The 19569-nt window shown below is 44.0% G+C and overlaps 1 protein-coding gene across 1 annotated transcript in view; it reads right to left on the bottom strand.

Annotated features, from left to right (window-relative positions):
- Nucleotides 1–19569, bottom strand: part of LOC126267845 (trithorax group protein osa-like) — a 71171-nt gene that overhangs the window by 30639 nt on the left and 20963 nt on the right. The window contains exon 3 of the mRNA XM_049973153.1: nucleotides 15582–15683. Within this exon, the coding sequence (XP_049829110.1) occupies nucleotides 15614–15683 (70 nt within the window). The 3' untranslated portion in view covers nucleotides 15582–15613. The remainder of the gene's footprint in view (nucleotides 1–15581; nucleotides 15684–19569) is intronic.

Here is a 19569-nt window from a genome sequence, read left to right as displayed (position 1 = left end):
GAAAAGAAAGAAAATTGATCTGTATAAAAACCACTTAGAAAGTAACGCTTAAATGGGATGTGTAATATATAGTTTCCTCGTTTTCTCTATTAATATTAGTACGAACAAAAAGTGTCACTGTATGTATGTATATAAAAGTATCTCTGTACCTGATAGTATTAGTTTAAAAATATCTATATGTACACAAGCAATCTTTAAAGCACAAAAACTAAGCTATTCATTAACTTTGAACATTATTGTTAATCAATTATAGATTAAAAAGAATTATAAATTTTTAAAGTACTATCGCCCATGAACAAACAAACAAATAAAATTATTGTTCACCATAAACTGTATGCTAATTTGTTATATCACTGTTATTGCTTATAAACAAACCTGATCTTTTTACCTTTATGTAACACAACTGCCCAAGAGGCATGTGTTGTGTATCGGGCTACGTCCTGGACTTTGATGTACAACACACAGTTACCCTTCAGGTGTGAACAACCAAGTGATCATTATTGGGTTCCATCCTCACCTTGAAATAACGAATTCAACTGTCTCAAGTGCAACATGATGTCCCAGAAGGTTTATTTTATTTTATGATCCAGTGGAAATAATGACATTAGCTTATAGTGGACAATGAAATACACCAATGGGTAAAGATGAAAATTTGTGCTGGACCAAAAGTGAAACCCGTAAAAAAAGGTCAACTTCACAGCCATGGCCATCTGGACCAGGTCCCTCATCGATTCAGATTTCTAACATATCCACACACTACTGACGTAGCACACCTGCTCATTATCCTTGATACTTGCAGCGATTTTCTGATTCCTGTAAGAGTTCGAGCGTCTTTGTACATCTGTAATGATGGGATCATAGGTGGGCCATCTCCAACTATTTATATGTATGTTGTGTTTGTTCTTTCAGACATGTTTTCAATTGCCAGATGGCAGTGAGCCCCATGTAGGGGCTTTATAATTCACACACGTTGTAAGTAGGCTGTTTAGATTTTCTTATTGGTAATGCCACGTAGCGCTCTGTATGAAAAATCACTGGCTGTGCTGTGCACAGTCTGTGGCTAGTTTGCATTGTTGTCTGCCATTGTAGTGTTGGGCAGATGGATGTGAACAGCGCGTAGCGTTGCGCAGTTGGAGGTGAGCCGCCAGCAGTGCTGGATGTGGGGAGAGAAATGGCGGATTTTTTTAATTTGTAAGACTGGATGTCAAGAACTGCTATATATATTTTGACTTTTGAACACTAGTTTTTCCATTCATCACAACTCGTTCTCTTATATAGCCTACCCCATCTTAAGCTAACTTAAATCTACTGAGCTCAGATGCATAAACTAAGGGACGAGGCAACGCAGCAGCACAAAACAATTAACACAAACAGCAATGACAAAAAAATGGAAATTGGCAAAGCAAGCTACAGTATATCTAAATTACCAAGCAATGCAACATTACAACTAATATGAGCCAATGTGCAGCAACAAGAAAAATAAATCAGTAGTAAAACTAGCTAAACAGAGTAATACAAAGTGAAATTTAGTAGCACTATGCCTGGCAAACAGCAGCAGCAAATGCAATAACTTATATCTAATCAAGACAAAGCTCAAGCAGAAAAAATATTACACTAAAGACAACAATGCAGATAAGGGAGATGTCTATTCACATCTTAATGTTTATATAATTAAATTGGTGCACCATAAAAACTAATTCTATGAAATAAATTACCAACTACTTGAAAAGAAAATTATGTATGCAGTTCTTGTGAAGGGAAATGTCTCTTTGTGCTCCCTCATTTTTTTGGAATTATATCACGAAGTTATTCTTTACTGGGTCTGTAGGCATAAAATATTTATATTAGTACATCTATAAAATTTTATTTTAACCAATGCTGCAGGGCAGCTAGAAACTAGATATTAAACAAAATGAGTAAATAAATACGTAAAGCATACCATATGGCATTTCTCTCAACTTGCAAGCCAATAGCCGTAAAATGTTTCTCATCGTCTCATTAGGCATTTTAGTAAATATCATAAATTACGAGCTCCACAGTGTAATCATATGTTTTCAAGTTTGAGCGTGTCGTATTTGCGATGCTTTCTACAAAGGAATGTCAATAGCGAGGATAATGGCTTCTTTCTTTTTTTTCGCCACCTGTGCCTCTGAAAGGCACACACAAATGGCTTTTTTTCCAGGCAACTGTCGCGCAGCTGGGTGCCCACGAGGCATTACGTGAAGGTGGTCTCATAAATTTTTTACCGAAATATTTACAACACCAGTTTGCACTACAGTGACAATCTTACATAAACATTTCGCACGTCGAAAATTTGCATTACAAATGTATAGAAAGAAAATCCTATTGTTGTACATATTTGCTCATTTTGTTTAATATCTAGTTTCTAGCTGCACTGCAGTATTGGTTAAAATAAAATTTAATAGATGTACTAATATAGTTATTTCATGCCAACAGATCCAGTCAATAATAAATTTATGATCTACTTCCAAGAATACAAGGGCACATAAATAGACCTTTCCCTTCACAGGAATTACATAAATATTTTTTTTTCGATTTGGTAACTTATCTGCTAGCATACGTTCTTGTGATGCATCACCCTAGTGTTAAGATTTGACATAGGTATTAAACATGGCCATTTTTACTGTAATATTTTTTCTGCTTGAGCTTTGTCATGTTTAGATATAAGTTAATGCATTTGCTGCTGCTGTTTGCCAGGCATAGTGTTACTTAATTTTACTTTGTATTACTCTGTTAAGCCAGTTTTATTACGGATTTATTTTCTTGTTTGCTGCACAGTACCTTATATTAGTTGTAATATTACAATTGCTTGGCCAATTTCCATTTTTTTTTGTCATTGCTGTTTGTGTTAATTGTTTTGTGCTGCTGCATTGCCTCATCCCTTAGTTTAGCATCTGAGCTCAGTATATGTAAGTTAGCTTAAGAGGGGTGTAGACTATATAAGAAACTAACTATGATGAATTGGAAAAATTGCATTGAGAAGCCATACGAAAAAAAGTACAGAAAGCAGGTATAGATAGGACTTTTTGGAAATAATGAAGAACAAAGGGAGATCTCTGAGAAGTAAAGAAAGTTTTGTTTGCAAAATACTGCAGTAAAACAAACCCTGTCCTTTCCTTGTGTTATCCCACTATGTGTTTGTGTACCCTTGGGTATTTGTGTCCTTCCTGTCTTTATGTGTTTATCTGATGAGAGTTATGTTGTAGAATTTTTCTGATAATATGTTGTTTACTTTGTATAGATGTTTAGACATTATTTATTCTGTTTTGTTTTAATGCTCATGTGTGAAATTGATGTTTCAAAAGTTATTCTGATCTTTTATATACACTCCTGGAAATGGAAAAAAGAACACATTGACACTGGTGTGTCAGACCCACCACACTTGCTCCGGACACTGCGAGAGGGCTGTACAAGCAATGATCACACGCACGGCACAGCGGACACACACCAGGAACCGCGGTGTTGGCCGTCGAATGGCGCTAGCTGCGCAGCATTTGTGCACCGCCGCCGTCAGTATCAGCCAGTTTGCCGTGGCATACGGAGCTCCATCGCAGTGTTTAACACTGGTAGCATGCCGCGACAGCGTGGACGTGAACCGTATGTGCAGTTGATGGACTTTGAGCGAGGTCGTATAGTGGGCATGCGGGAGGCCGGGTGGACGTACTGCCGAATTGCTCAACACGTGGAGCGTGAGGTCGACACAGTACATCGATGTTGTCGCCAGTGGTCGGCGGAAGGTGCACGTGCCCGTCGACCTGGGACCGGACCGCAGCGACGCACGGATGCACGCCAAGACCGTAGGATCCTACGCAGTGCCGTAGGGGACCGCACCGCCACTTCCCAGCAAATTAGGGACACTGTTGCTCCTGGGGTATCGGCGAGGACCATTCGCAACCGTCTCCATGAAGCTGGGCTACGGTCTCGCACACCCTTAGGCCATCTTCCGCTCACGCCCCAACATCGTGCAGCCCGCCTCCAGTGGTGTCGCGACAGGCGTGAATGGAGGGACGAATGGAGACGTGTCGCCTTCAGCGATGAGAGTCGCTTCTGCCTTGGTGCCAATGATGGTCGTATGCGTGTTTGGCGCCGTGCAGGTGAGCGCCACAATCAGGACTGCATACGACCGAGGCACACAGGGCCAACACCCAGCATCATGGTGTGGGGAGCGATCTCATACACTGGCCGTACACCTCTGGTGATCGTCGAGGGGACACTGAATAGTGCACGGTACATCCAAACCGTCATCGAACCCATCGTTCTACCATTCCTAGACCGGCAAGGGAACTTGCTGTTCCAACAGGACAATGCACGTCCACATGTATAAAGTGCCACCCAACGTGCTCTAGAAGGTGTAAGTCAACTACCCAGGCCAGCAAGATCTCCGGATCTGTCCCCCATTGAGCATGTTTGGGACTGGATGAAGCGTCGTCTCACGCGGTGTGCACGTCCAGCACGAACGCTGGCCCAACTGAGGCGCCAGGTGGAAATGGCATGGCAAGCCGTTCCACAGGACTACATCCAGCATCTCTACGATCGTCTCCATGGGAGAATAGCAGCCTGCATTGCTGCGAAAGGTGGATATACACTGTACTAGTGCCGACATTGTGCATGCTCTGTTGCCTGTGTCTATGTGCCTGTGGTTCTGTCAGTGTGATCGTGTGATGTATCTGACCCCAGGAATGTGTCAATAAAGTTTCCCCTTCTTGGGACAACGAATTCACGGTGTTCTTATTTCAATTTCCAGGAGTGTATTTACTTATATCATAATTCCTGCAAGACTGCTACATATGTTTATTTCTATTCTTTTGTAAAGCCTGTATTACTGCAAATGTTGTCTGTACTATTATGTTCTTTAATGATATATTTTGTGCCTTTGTTATTGTATTCTTGTGTTATAAAATTGTAATTGGCACCAGTTCATCAAATTAAGTAACTTGTAAGTTACATTTCACTGCACACGTTGCTGTTGGTCATAGTATATGGACAATATGTGAGAAGTAGGGACTGATAGTGTTTGCACGTGTGTTGATAATTCAGCAAGGGACTGGTTAAGAGCATTGCTGGTTCTAAGGACAATTCCAAAAACTTTATGAATGCACAGGTGGTGGGTTATGGACTTGCTATATTCTCCACTAGACTCTTCAATGCTGATTGTGCACCTGCACAGTCGCAACAGGTGGTTGCTGACTGTAACCTCTACTAGGACTACAGTGGGTCTACTCTGTGATCACGTACCTACCAGTATTCTTCAAAACTTCGACTGGCTCTGCTGTGGGGTTGCTCTGTCGTGGCCTATTACCTATCTGCATGTGAAGAGTCAGCATTGTCTTTCCGTTGGAAGGAGAACACTACTTCTTCAAGACTGCATGGAAATCCACTACTTCCGTGTACATTTTCTTTTACTGCTCAGACTTTGAGAAAAACGGTGCAATGTTACTGTGATGAATGATCAGGACTCTCTCTATGGACTGTGAGAAAATTTTAGCTTTTCACCAACGTTGTATCAATATGTGTGTGCATTTGATTTCTTTGTTATTGTAACTGTGAAATTTTTTTAACAAATATGTATTGGCCAGTGCCAAAAACAATTTGTAAAAATTTTTGTGGGGAGCATGGGGGCTATGTAAGTAGGCTGTTTAGGTTTTCTTATTGGTAACGCCACGTAGCGCTCTGCATGAAAAATCACTGGCTGTGCTGTGCGCAGTCTGTGGCTAGTTTGCATTGTTGTCTGCCATTGTAGTGTTGGGCAGATGGATGTGAACAGCGCGTAGCGTTGCGCAGTTGGAGGTGAGCCGCCATCAGTGCTGGATGTGGGGAGAGAAATGGCAGATTTTTGAAATTTGTAAACTGGATGTCATGAACTGCTATATACATTATGACTTTTGAACACTAGTAAGGTAAATACTTTGTTTGTCCCCAACAAAATCTTTCATTTGCTAACTATGCCTATCAGTAGTTAGTGCCTTCAGTAGTTGGAATCTTTTATTTAGCTGGCAGTAGTGGCGCTCGCTGTATTGCAGTAGTTCGATTAACGAAGATTTTTGGCGACGTAAGTGATTTGTGAAACGTGTAGGTTAGTGTTAGTCGGGGCCATTCTTTTGTAGGGGTTTTTGAAAGTCAGATTGCGCTGCACTAAAAATATTGTGTGTCAGTTTAAGCACAGTCATGTATAATTTTTCTAAGGGGCGTTTCAACGTGACGATCTGAAAATGGCAATATAAATTTGCTGAAACTGGTAAACAGGGTACGTAGCACTGCGACCTGGACAGTAAAACTTGCTTTGGGAAACGTTTTTACACTAAAGAAGTTTATCTAGGTACAGATGCAGCAGTTGTTAATTTCCGAGGATAAAAGCAGGTATGCAGAAATGGAGGAAGCAGAATTTCACAGATACTACAGGGGAAATATCACAATGTGTCGAAACAGAGTAATGAGTGGAGACCAGAACTGATGCGTTGTGAAATTATTATTAGGACAGAAGGGAGAAAGAGACTGCACAACAGACGTAACGAGGTCTGAGTTGTACTTTCAGCAAACTAAGGAGCACTGGTTGTACTCCAAAGTAAAATCTGTAGCCAGTTGGTATGAGTAGGGGATGGTGACGTAAGTAAAAAGGGTAGAGATGGAAATGAGTTGACTGTTGACGTCAGGCGAAGTAGTAGGACCTACCTTCTCAATACCTGCTACAATCTCAGGAATGACGCAAATGAGAATTTCTCAGCCTCAGTTACATTGGCTAGGGGAGCCCATAGGAGTTCTACCACACGCAAATTTAACTATTCTGAATCGGACGTTTGGACCACATTTAACGCATTCCATAGATAAACTCATTAAAGAACAAGAGACGCGAATCCCTTTACTGCAACACGTAGAGCGATACACGGTGGACCAGCATCAAACAGGGACCAAAGTTGCGCAGATCAGATGAATTCACAATTGCGAATAATGACTACCGTCGTTTGTAGAATGGAATGACGACAGTAAAATTTGTGGCGGACCGGAACTCGAATCCGTACTTCCCGTTTATCGCGAGCGGTCACCTTACCATTAGGGTACCCGTGCACGACTCACGGCCGTACCCAAACCATGGTTGACGACGTATTCGCAACTGAGAATTAATCTGATGTGTTTCGTAACAGGTATGGTCGCCGCAGTGCATCGACATCAGAATAACACAAGCAATATTGTAAAGTTGAGCAGAGTGCGGATGGGCCAGAGGAGGCCAGGAAGAAACTGGTGAACCCTAGGATAAGTAGTGCATAAGAAAATAATACTGAACTGCAAGCAGAATAAAGCCAACTAGGCCAGCCACCAGAGAATTAGTTACTTAGACTGTTCAAATGTAAGTTAGGTTTAAGTTGACCCGAGGGACCAGGTCTTGCTACAGGTAGCGTGTAAACCGCATTTGGTCATAAATGTACGAAGTTAGAAAGATGACTGCAGCAGCATCAGCTGCAGGCGAGCATGAGTGTTGTGCTTAATGAATTATAAGATAGCCGTCACAATATAGCGAAGCAGGCCGGTCTGCTACTGTGAGGAAATGCTCTACTGGCCATTAACATTGCTACACCAAGAAGAAATGCAGATGATAAACGGGTATTTATTGGACAAATATATTATACTAGAACTGACATGTGACTATATTTTCACGCAATTTGGGTGCATAAATCCTGAGAAATCAGTGCCCAGAACAACCACCTCTGGCCGTAATAACGGCCTTGATACGCCTGGGCATTGAGTCAAACAGAGCTTGGATGGCGTGTACAGGTACAGCTGCCCATGTAGCTTCAACACGATACCACAGTTCACCAAGAGTGGTGACTGGCGTATTGTGACGAGCCAGTTGGTCGGCCACCATTGACCAGATGTTTTCAGTTGGTGAGAGATCTAGAGAATGTGCTGGCCAGGGCAGCAGTCGAACATTTTCTGTATACAGAAAGGCTCGTACAGGACCTTCAACATGCGGTCGTGCATTATCCTGCTGAAATACAGGGTTCCGCATGGATCGAATGAATGGTAGAGCCACGGCTCGTAACATATCTGAAATGTAACGTCCCCTGTTCAAAGTGCCGTCAGTGTGAACAAGAGGTGACCGAGACGTGTAATCAGTGGCACCCCATACCATCACGCCGGGTGATACGCCAGTCTGGCGATGACGAATACAGGTTCCAATGTGCGTTCACCGCGATGTCGCCAAACACGGATGCGACCATCGTGACGCTGTAAAACTAACCTGGATTCATCCGAAAAAATGACGCTTTGCCATTCGTGCACCCAGATTCGTCGTTGAGTACACCATTCCAGGCGCTCCTGTCTGTGATGCAGCATGAAGGGTAATCGCAGCCATGGTCTCCGAGCTGATAGTCCATGCTGCTGCAAACGTTGTCCAACTGTTCGTGCAGATGGTTGTTGTCTTTCAAACGTCCCCATCTGTTGACTCAGGGATCGAGACGTGGCTGCACGATCCGTTACAGCCATGGGGATAAGATGCCTGTCATCTCGACTGGTAGTGATACGAGGCAGTTGGAATCCAGCACGGCGTTTCCTATTACCCTCCTGAACCCACCAATTCCGTATTCTGCTAACAGTTATTGGATCTCGACCAACACGAGCAGCAATGTCGCGATACGATAAACCGCAATCGCGATAGGCTACAATCCGACCTTCATCAAAGTCGGAAACGTGATAGTACGCTTTTCTCCTCCTTACACGAGGCATCACAACAACGTTTCACCAGGCAACGCCGATCAACAGCTGTTTGTGTATGACAAATCGGTTGGAAACTTTCCTCACGTCAGCACGTTGTAGGTGTCGCCACCGGCGCCAATCTCGTGTGAATGCTCTGAAAAGCTAATCATTTGCATATCACAGATTCTTCTCCCTATCGGTTAAATTTCGCGTCTGTAGCACGTCATCTTCGTGGTGTAACAATTTTAATGGCCAGTAGTGTACTTAATTCAGCAGCACTCAAGCAACAAGGTGTCACAATCTTTTCCACATCGGTGACCGCCAAAGGTTTTAATGTACTGCCCAGACTCACACAGCCGTTTGTACTACAACCACTTCTGCCCGTACTTCAGCTCAACCACTATGGGAGCTGTGTCGCCTGGCCACCACATGGAATGCTGACTGAGGACTGCAGTTCGCATCTATGGGGGGGGGGGGGGGGGGGCAGCCCATCCTGAAGCTGTTCGATCCTATATCCGCTCCCACAGCGAACCAACGAAGGGCCGTGGTAACAGCCGCGAACTCCAGCACGTGAGCAATAAGTCATTGCACGTTTCGTCACCGTTCAGCCGCCTTCCGACATCAACTGCACAAGGGGTCGCTGAGCATGAAGAAACGCCACTGACAGAGGAGGAGGTAGTGTCACAAAGGCCATGATCGGCCGACGCCAGGCTCCACACCAATCCTGGGCGTCAGCAGAACCAAAATCAGCAGAATCCCTCGTCGGAGTCACCACCATCCTGTACTCAGCTGTGGCAAGATGCATGAATAAAGAGCATTCACTATTTTTAGACTGTCTCTGTAGCGCTGCATGGCTACCATCCAAAATATGCGGCTACCGACACTGTTACAGCATGTTGGCCAAGTGTAGGTGACCGGCTTAATTATCCTGGCTTGAATATGCCGTCTACGTTACTTCGTTACACTCGTTCGTCTGTGGCTGACGATGTTGAATGCCACCAGCGCTAGCTCTCGTGCTCTGCCAAGATGAAATCCCTGTCTCTGTTAATTAAATTGTTAGGTACTTTGGCTGCTTCATCAGTGGTGGAGTCCAAGTACTCGAAGGTGAACGAGAGAATCTCCGTCACGCTGTATTTCGTGCAACATCCAGTGTCAAGACAGTGTTCACCGACAGCAGATTCTTCTGATTGATCCAATCCGGTGTGTTGCCTATGTTCGTGGCATCTGTCTTTACAGTGCAACATGTCTAGCCAATGAAAGACTTCCCACACCGGCGCGGAATGTTATACATTCCTGGTTTCCTCCGTTTCTTCTGGCTGATCTTGAGGTTTAGTGCATGATGGAATTGTGAATCTGCTTCCTGGAATACCCTTTATAGACAAACATGAAAACATGTTTCAAAAATGAAGGAATAGTTACTGTCACATGTGGCCAAACCACAAATGTATGGTTTACATTTCTGCAAAACATTTATGTTTCAAATCCGCGAGATAAAGGGCTTTGTCCTCGAAGTCTTCCATAAAAATTTTAGCTACTATAGAAGACAGAGCGCTACCTATATCAAGACCGCCAGTTTACTCAAAATACTGGCCGCGTAAGCACATGTTTGAAAAGAGGTAAGATGTCCTCTTCCAGCTTAGCTCCTAAGAGCTGTAGTGAATTCGCCGTACGCAGTCATAAGAACAAAGAGACCGCAACGAAACTCACTAATAAGTCAGCTGATCCGAGACTTGGATTTTTTAGTCGCCGTATAAAATCTTCTGAAAAGCGAATATAGTGTTCGCACTTTCCTACCAAAGGGGCCAAAAGAGAAACCAGATGTCTGACTAGGTGATATGTTAAAGCTCCAGTACTGCTCACAAACGGAAGAACGGAATTCCTTCCTAATATATCTTCGGCGCAGGGGATAAAGTCATGATGGCTCTGCCGTTCTTACTCTTAAACAACTTCTCATATGCTCAGAAACTGACTGGATGTGAGTATGGCAGGTTTCTATTGTACTGTATTTTCTTGTGACGATCAGCGTGGAAGGCGATGGAACTTGAAAGTCTGACCTGCTACAGCATCCCGTCTGAAAGCGATGTGCACCTACGCCCAGAAATCCGCTGACTGACATGAGATATAATCAGCTGAAAAGAAGGCAGGCTTCTGGAGACTCTTTGTAATTATCGCCTTGTGCAACAGATTTTTTCTCTCGCCCATGCCCTAATACTCGTTGTTTCGTCTTTAGCAGAGTCTAAATAATGAGCAAACTTGGCGAACGTCATTGTTTGCTGATCCCGACATGTCAATAAAAAAGAGACGCAGCACAGTAGTCTATTTCTCTCGTTACGGAGTTTATTGACTCCCGTTTAATCATCTCGTCTACATAAACGAACCAAATGCCCTGTTTGAGCCTTTCCAAGGTAATAAATGCCTGAACTTTTCACGGTCGCTCTGTTGGATAGTGTTGTGTGAGCTGTACAATATTTTCAAGAGGCAGATGCTCGCCATCTTCAGATGCCGCTGCCGGGCTGCTGATATGGTTGTATAGTCCGCAAGGAAAGTGCAGATGGAAAGGGTGGAGCTATAATGTCGCCCTAGAGGGCGTTGACATCCGGAGCCCCCTTCCGGAGAAACGGGACACTACCTCCGCATGCGTGGCTTGAAAAAGCGCTGGTGGCGCTGACACGGTGTTGGTACCCGACTTAAGGGTCCTGACTTCGATTCCTCATCTGTGTTAACTCGTTACATTTATCTGTCTGCAGCTGACAATGTCTTAGTGCCGCTAAAGCTGGTTTCCAAGCTTTGCAGAGTTGATATCCCGTGTATCTGTTAATTAAGTAGTTATTTAAACGTATTCTGACTGCCTGACTGCGTCTTTAAAGGCGGAGTCCCAGAAAGTTGAGGCCGACAGAAAATTTTTGTCTGCGTATTTTATGACGTGTCCCGTATCACGACAGTGCTCAGTAACAGCTTATTTTTCTGGCTAACTCAATCCGGTGTGACGTCTATTTTTATCGTATGTCTTTAACAGTGCGACACCTCGGGAGAATGTAAGGTTTCCCGCAGTGTTACTTAATTTAATACACTCCTGTCGTTCTTAGATCTAGGACATATTTAAGAGAAACCAACATCGTTTGCAGTCACGCTGGAGGGCGGGAGGCACATTTCATTCGAAGTTTCTTGAATCAGATCTAAGGAGATCACGAGTACGTAATGTTACACTGGTCAGAAGCGTCACACTGTTAAAGACAAATGCCACGAATCTTCGTGTCACACAAGATTAGGTCAGCCAGAAATATCTGTTGACGCTAAACACTGCCTTGACGTGGGACACAGCATGAACTGTGGAGAGACAAAGATTCTCTCGCCCAATTTTATGTTTATGAACCCCATCATTAACAAGCAATTGAAATACGTATATTAACGATTTAATTAAGACAGACATAGCATTTCAACTCAGAAAAGCTTGGGAACCAGCAGTGGTGGCACTAACAAGGAACCCCTTGAGTGCAAGATCGCAAAAGACCAACGATGTTTACGTCATTCGACGCCCCACATATTATCTACCATGCAACCACAATATGGGCTGCCAATGGCAGCAGGGTGCGGGACTGAAGGTATCCAGTGGTGTGCACAGCATTAGGCTCGGGAGCGTAGCTGAAACGCTTAGTCGACGAGTAACTCATAACATTGGTGGTATTGATATGAGCAGAGCTATGACAACGATAAACAAAGTAAAGGCTGCATTATATCCACAACAATAGTTGCCGAAGCTGACATTTCGTCAGAAATTTGTAGGGGAGATAAACAAACTTATCCCATCATTCGGCAAGAAATTTACTGAAAACAAATCGGTATTTGAAGAGGAGATGTATATGAAAGGAACCCTGCAAATTAGAGGTACGGTACGAAGAAAGATATATCACAATCAACTGACATCAATGGCTTAACGCATTCGTATATTTTTAAGCCGACTGTTAATCTGGTTGGTAAATTGGCTGCATAGTTACACTACTGTCCATTAAAATTGCTACACCAGGAAGATGACGTGCTACAGATACGAAATTTAACCGACAGGAAGAAGATGCTGCGATATGCAAATGATTAGCTTTTCAGATCATTCACACGAGGTTGGCGCCGGTGGCGATACCTTCAACTTGCTGACATGAGGAATGTTTCCAACCGATTTCTCATACACAAACAGCAGTTGACCGGCGTTGCCTAGTGAAACGCTGTTCTGATGCCTCGTGTAAGGAGGAGAAAAGCGTACCATCACGTTTCCGACTTTGATGAAGGTCGGATTGTAGCCTATCGCGATTGCGGCTTATCGTATCGCGACATTGCTGCTCGCGTTGGTCGAGATCCTATGACTGTTAGCAGAATATTAAATCGGTGGGTTTAGGAGGGTGCTGGATCCCAAAGGCCACGTATAACTAGCAGTCGAGATGACAGGCATCTTATCCGCAAGGCTGTAACGGATCGTGCAGCCATATCTCGATCCCTGAGTCAGCAGATGGGGACGTTTGCAGGACAACAACCATCTGCACGAACAATTCGACGACGTTTACAGCAGCGTGGACTATCAGCTCGGAGACCATGGCTGCAGCTACCCTGGACGCTGCATCACAGACAGGAGCGCCTGCGATGGTGTACTCAACGACGAACCAGGGTGCACGAATGGCAAAACATCATTTTTTCGGGTCAATCCAGTTTCTGTTTACAGCATCATGATGGTCGCATCCGTGTTTGGCGACATCGCGGTGAACGCACATTGGAAACTTGTATTCGTCATCGCGATACTGGCGTATCACCCGGCGTGATGGTACGAGGTACCATTGGTTACACGTCTCGGTCACCTCTTGTTCGCATTGACGGCACTTTGAACAGTGGACGTTACATTTCAGATATGTTACGACCCGTGGCTCTACCCTTCATTCGATCCCTGCGATACCTCACATTTCAGCAGGATAATGCACGACCGCATGCTGCATGTCCTGTAAGGGCCTTTTTGGATACAGAAAATGTTCGACTGCTGCCCTGGCCAGTGCATTCTCCAGATCTCTCACCAATTGAAAACGTCTGGTCAATGGTGGCCGACCAACTGGCTCGTCACAATACGCCAGTCACTACTCTTGATGAACTGTGGTATCGTGTTGAAGCTGCATGGGCAGCTGTACCTGTACACGCCATCCAAGCTCTGTTTGACTCAATGCTCAAGTTTATCAAGGTGGTTGTTCTGGGTACTGATTTCTCAGGATCTATGGACCCAAACTGCGTGAAAATGTAATCACATGTCAGTTCTAGTATAATATAATTGTCCAACGAATACCCGTTTATCATCGGCATTTCTGTTTCTTCTTGGTGTAGCAATTTTAATGGTCAGTAGTGTATTTATTGTGCTCCGAGGAGTTTTTGATAGACTGCCCCCTATGATTTCATCTTGTGTGCCTGATCTTGAAGGGACAGTAGGTGATATTTACGTCACAGCAAACAATAGTGGAAAAATTGGCGTAAGAGAATTTCAACAATGCTCATGGCCAATAGCTGGTCAAAATTACACGCTTTTGGTTCATTCCTGGCCTCTGTATAAAAATCATACACCTTTAGAACTATCCCTCCTGAAAAGCGTGTGAGGTTGCAACTCATGCCACCTGGAACCATTGGACAAATTAAGCCTCTGGGTGTTTGTTCTCTCCGTGCCAATAAAACGTTTTATCGCACTATCTGCAGCTGTGCTTTAAAGGGTAGCAAGTTTCACGATAAGCTGTTCTGCATTTGGTTGCATGGCATCACATTCCAGCAGTTCTGACACACCGCTGCACCAATATGGTTCTACAAGCATCCTTTAAGAGTGGATAGCCAGCTGAACGTCCTGCACGGTTTGTAACTCCCACCAGTCCGCCTTCGATCTTGATCGTGCGAACCTTTGTGATCACTATGGCGCGCCCTTTCTCTTCCGATGTTCATAGCGCAAGTGACTGGTTTGTTTTGAACATTTCTTGAATGTCTACGATGTCCATTTTGTGTAGTGTAATACATATGTCCTATAGAAAGTCGCCCTTCCGATACACATTGTTAAGTCATTAGCAGCTAACATTTTTACTGTCGTAATTTCTAAGAGAAGGCGTTCTATTGAGCCGTACTCAAGTGGTTCCTTGCAATACATCGCTGACGACAGACAGAGGACTGGCCCCATACACCACAAATGGGGAATCCAGGCCGGGACAGTTAAGCAGGGCACCAGCACACTGGCAGTGCGCTTTGATGCAGTTCACACGTCATCCGATGTGATGCCCGTTGACCACTGAAGAAAACACAACATCAAATGCATAGCTTCATATTTTCGAGGTAATTACTGAAACCTTATGACTACATGAATTATGCTCTAATCTTCTTTCAGTAGGGCAAATGCAGTTGTTATTGATCAAAAGATACATTGCATTTCACCGTTCCTCTTCCGTCCAAAATAAGAATGTAAAGCTTGGTTTGAAAGCCGCAGTGTTTCACCAGCCATGGACTATTTCTTTCATGTAGTATGCCTTGGAGTTCCTCTGGCCGTTCAACGAACTTACCAGCCAGTTATAGGAAAATCTACAGTTAAACATGGACTCCAAACCACTGGCCATTTTTCATTCATCCAAATCATAGTCAGTGGTGCAAGAAGTCATAAGTACTGACCAGAAAGTAATCCTAATTCCGACTAAGGATTCAATGCCGTATCTTAGCGTTTGTAATCAGAAATGTGCCCATTGCGTTAATGACTCAAACCATGCAGAAGTTTACAGCATTGCAACATTTGCTTTAAAGCGCTGTATCTAAAGATATGTAAATACGAAGTTTCTACCGTTCTTTGCTTAATCCTAAACACTGAAAGGCAACTAACTTACAATTTGTCGCGGTAGTGTCATCTTAGTCCAGTTCACGAGTTCTCGTTGTGTCCGGGAGTATCGTAGGAATCCGAGCCTGATGACCCGAAATCTTCTTTAACCCTGAAACACAGCAAACTACTGTTGAGAAACCAAAGGCAAAATCTGTTCAATTCGCTTTCTAGACTCTCCCTCACGTATGAAGAGGCTACAAGTTCTGAGTGAAAAAGTAGCTTGGGGTAGTACACAAAATAAGAATGTGACTTTCCTCACAGTGAATTTCATAAAACAATATACTAGTTAACATATGGATACTTAAGAAACTTTTCATATACATCATACAGCAAAAATAATAGAAAAAGAGGAAATTGTTGTGTGCTTTCGTCTTAATTCCAGCACTACGAAAACTAGAAATTGCAACTAAGGTAGTCTTAAAACAGCTTTAAAATGTCGGACAGTTTCGTTTTGGGCCACCATAATCAGTTGTAAAATGTAATCTCTTTCGATGGACACATTCACGTAAAGGGTTATTGCATTCTTCGTTTCATTGATACTGATATAGATTTACATGTTCATGTCTTAGTATGGATGTTCTGTGACGTTAACGTTGCAAGCATAGTTTAAGTTCAAGTATGGTGGGGCACTTTGCGCTACACGTTTGAACTCTGATATTCATGCCTTCTGTGAACTGCAAACTTTATTCAGTGCTACGCTTCTTTGAATGGTTATTTTATGAAGTTACTAGACAGCACATGCGCTTTTTGTTAGTTTATTGTATACACAGTGTTGCGTATTACTTTGATATTTTGTTATCTCTGGTAACGTATTTGTATTCTTTCATGTGGCTTGTATTTTTCCTAGTTTTCCACCGTGACTTACATCGTCTGCATTAGGATGTCTCGTACCATGCAGTCTCCATACAGGCACTGGATGTAATGCAGTCCGTGTGAGAAACATGTAGCCTTACGCTGTTACAATATCTTTAAATTTTTCGCATCTCAAAACTAGTGCCAAGATAACAGTGGTGCACTGCGGGCGACAAATGGCAGTGGTGAATGACGGCTGTGGAAATGTGTACGTGCGGGAAGAAGTGTGACTGTTGGGTAGCTGACAGCCCAAATGAATCACAGGACTACCAACAGTGTCTCCTCAACGACATTTCTGCGAACGTTACTGCATTTGGGCCTCTGCAGCGGGCGCCTGGTTCAGGCACCCATTCTGATTGCTCTTCATCAGCTGCAAAGGCTGGTATTTGCATGCCAAGAACGTAACTCGACGCCCATTGAGTGGTGACAGATGACCTTTTCAGATTAATCACTTATTATGCTCCACCACACATATGGCGGTTGCCGTGTATGGCGAGAAACGTTTGAAAGCAAACAACCTGCAGCAATCATCGGAAGGTTATGGTCTGGGAAATGTTTTCGTGGTAATCCCTGTGTGATCTACACATTCTTGGAGGCACAATGGATCAACACAAGCATTCATCTGTCCTCTAGAAGCGTGTCCATCTGTACATGCAATTTGTTTTTCGTGGTTGTACAACGCAGCACGTCATGCAGCTCACTGGGTATGCATGTGTTTTGGTGAGCACCAGGAAGAGCTTACCGTACACCCATGGCAACCAAACAGGCCGAATTTAAACTCAATCGAAAATGTGTAGCATCACTTTATAGGGCTGTTCACGTCGTGGATCCTCAGTCGAGAAACTTAGCTCAGCTGGCCACAGCACTCGAGCCATCATAGCTACACATACCTGTTGGTACCTTCCAAAACCTCACTCGCTGTCTTCCTGCGTGTCTCTCAGTGGTCCAAGTTGGAAAAGATGTTTATTCAGATTCTTGACAGGTGGTCACATTAATGTGATTGGACAGTGTATCTGATGTCCATTTCATGCCAGACGATAAAGATACCAGTATGGGGATCTGTGCCATGTTTACAATTTCTCTAAACTGTATTCTGTTAGCAGAAAGAGACTGGTGTCTCAAGTGTTTCTCTGGGCACTCCATGAAAGATATGCTGCAGAACAACAGTGCATCGAAGCATCCTTTATGTTTTTGCAGAGGCACTGTTGCTTCCCCACAACATTAAATGCAGCCCTGCATCAAGTAACTGGAAGAGGTACCTGCGACAACTCTTTCACAGGACTTGTGCAGGCAGGGTAATGCAAACTCTTCTGACTTCACACCTTATCTGTTACTGGTGACTCGAATTAGTATGAAGATCGTGTCTGACTAGATTAAGGTAAAACATAAAGAACAATTCCAGGCACAGAAAAAATACATCATAAAACACAGGAAGCATTTTGGGCATACCAGTTGGTGGATGTATGAATCATCATAGGTATAGATATATCATAGATTGAATGGCCATGTACGAGGTCTGTTAGGAAAGTATCCGACAATTTGGCCGGGAAAAAAGACTGGATTACCTGGACCGATGGACGTCTAATAACCCTTAAAGTAGTTCCCTTGTGACTCCACACACTTCTTCCAGCCATTGCTGGAAGCCTCCTTCAGAATGGAGTTTAAGTCGGCTGTCGTTGCTATCATAATTTCCTCTCTTGTCCGAAATCGCGTTCCTTTCAATGGCCTCTTGAATTTGATGAACAGAAGCACAAATATGGGTTTTCGCTGAAAAAGTCTGAATCACATGCAAGGAATGTGCTGGAGCACTGTCGGGTCGTACCTGTACACGGGTCTCGTCACTACTGATTATGGTGTTCACGATGTCATGTTTACTGTTTGTGGAGTCCAGCGTGACCTCTGAGACTGCAACGCATTGTCGCTTTCGCTCCGCCGTGAACAGCTCCGGCATGAATTTCGCCTACACCCTCTTCACGGTCAAATATTCGGTCACAACGGAACGTTCCGAAAAAGTGCTAGTGTCTACCTCATACGTTAGATTTCTGATAGTCACATGATAATTCTGCATAACCAAAGAACGCAACATCTCCAAAGCTGGCTAAGTTTCACGGAAGCGTGAAATTTAGTGCGGACGCCAATGTGAGATGCTTTTAATAGTTTCCACACTGAAACATTGCCTCAATATATGGTAGAAAACCCAAAGAGATTCTGGTAGTATGTAAAATGCACCAGTGGCAAAAAAGAGTCAATACCGTCACTGCGCGATAGCGATGGAAATGTTACTGATGATAGTGTCACAAAAGCGGAGTTACTAAATACAGTTTTCCGTAATTTCTTCGCGAAAGAAGACGAAGTAAATATTTCAGAATTCGAAACTAGTACAGATTAACATGAGTGACATAAAAATAGATATCTTAGGTGCTGCGAAACAACTCAAATCACTTAAGAAAGGCAGGTCTTCAGGTCCAGATGCTATACCAGTCAGGTTCCTTTCTGGGTATGCAGTCACAATAAAGACTTTCTTAACAATCATATACAACCACTCACTTGACGAAAGGTCTGCTCCTAAAGACTGTAAAGTAGCACAGGTCACACCAATATTCAGGAAAGGAAACAGGAGTAACCCACTGAATCACAGGCCTATACCACTGACCTCAATATGCAGTAGGATTTTGGAGCATATACACTCATGGAAATGGAAAAAAGAACACACTGACACCGGTGTGTCAGACCCACCATACTTGCTCCGGACACTGCCAGAGGGCTGTACAAGCAATGATCACACGCACGGCACAGCGGACACTCCAGGAACCGCGGTGTTGGCAGTCGAATGGCGCTAGCTGCGCAGCATTTGTGCACCGCCGCCGTCAGTGCCAGCCAGTTTGCCTCGGCATACGGAGCTCCATCGCAGTCTTTAACACTGGTAGCATGCCGCAACAGCGTGGACGTGAACCGTATGTGCAGTTGACGGACTTTGAGCGAGGGCGTATAGTGGGCATGCGGTAGGCCGGGTGGACGTACCGCCCAATTGCTCAACACGTAGGGCGTGAGGTCTCCACAGTACATCGATGTTGTCGCCAGTGGTCGGCGGAAGGTGCACGTGCCCGTCGACCTGGGACCGGACCGCAGCGACGCACGGATGC

This window comes from Schistocerca gregaria, chromosome 4 (genome assembly GCF_023897955.1).
Source record: "Schistocerca gregaria isolate iqSchGreg1 chromosome 4, iqSchGreg1.2, whole genome shotgun sequence".
Classification (NCBI taxonomy): Eukaryota; Metazoa; Arthropoda; class Insecta; order Orthoptera; family Acrididae; genus Schistocerca; species Schistocerca gregaria.
This window is presented reverse-complemented; position numbering and strand designations above follow the sequence as displayed.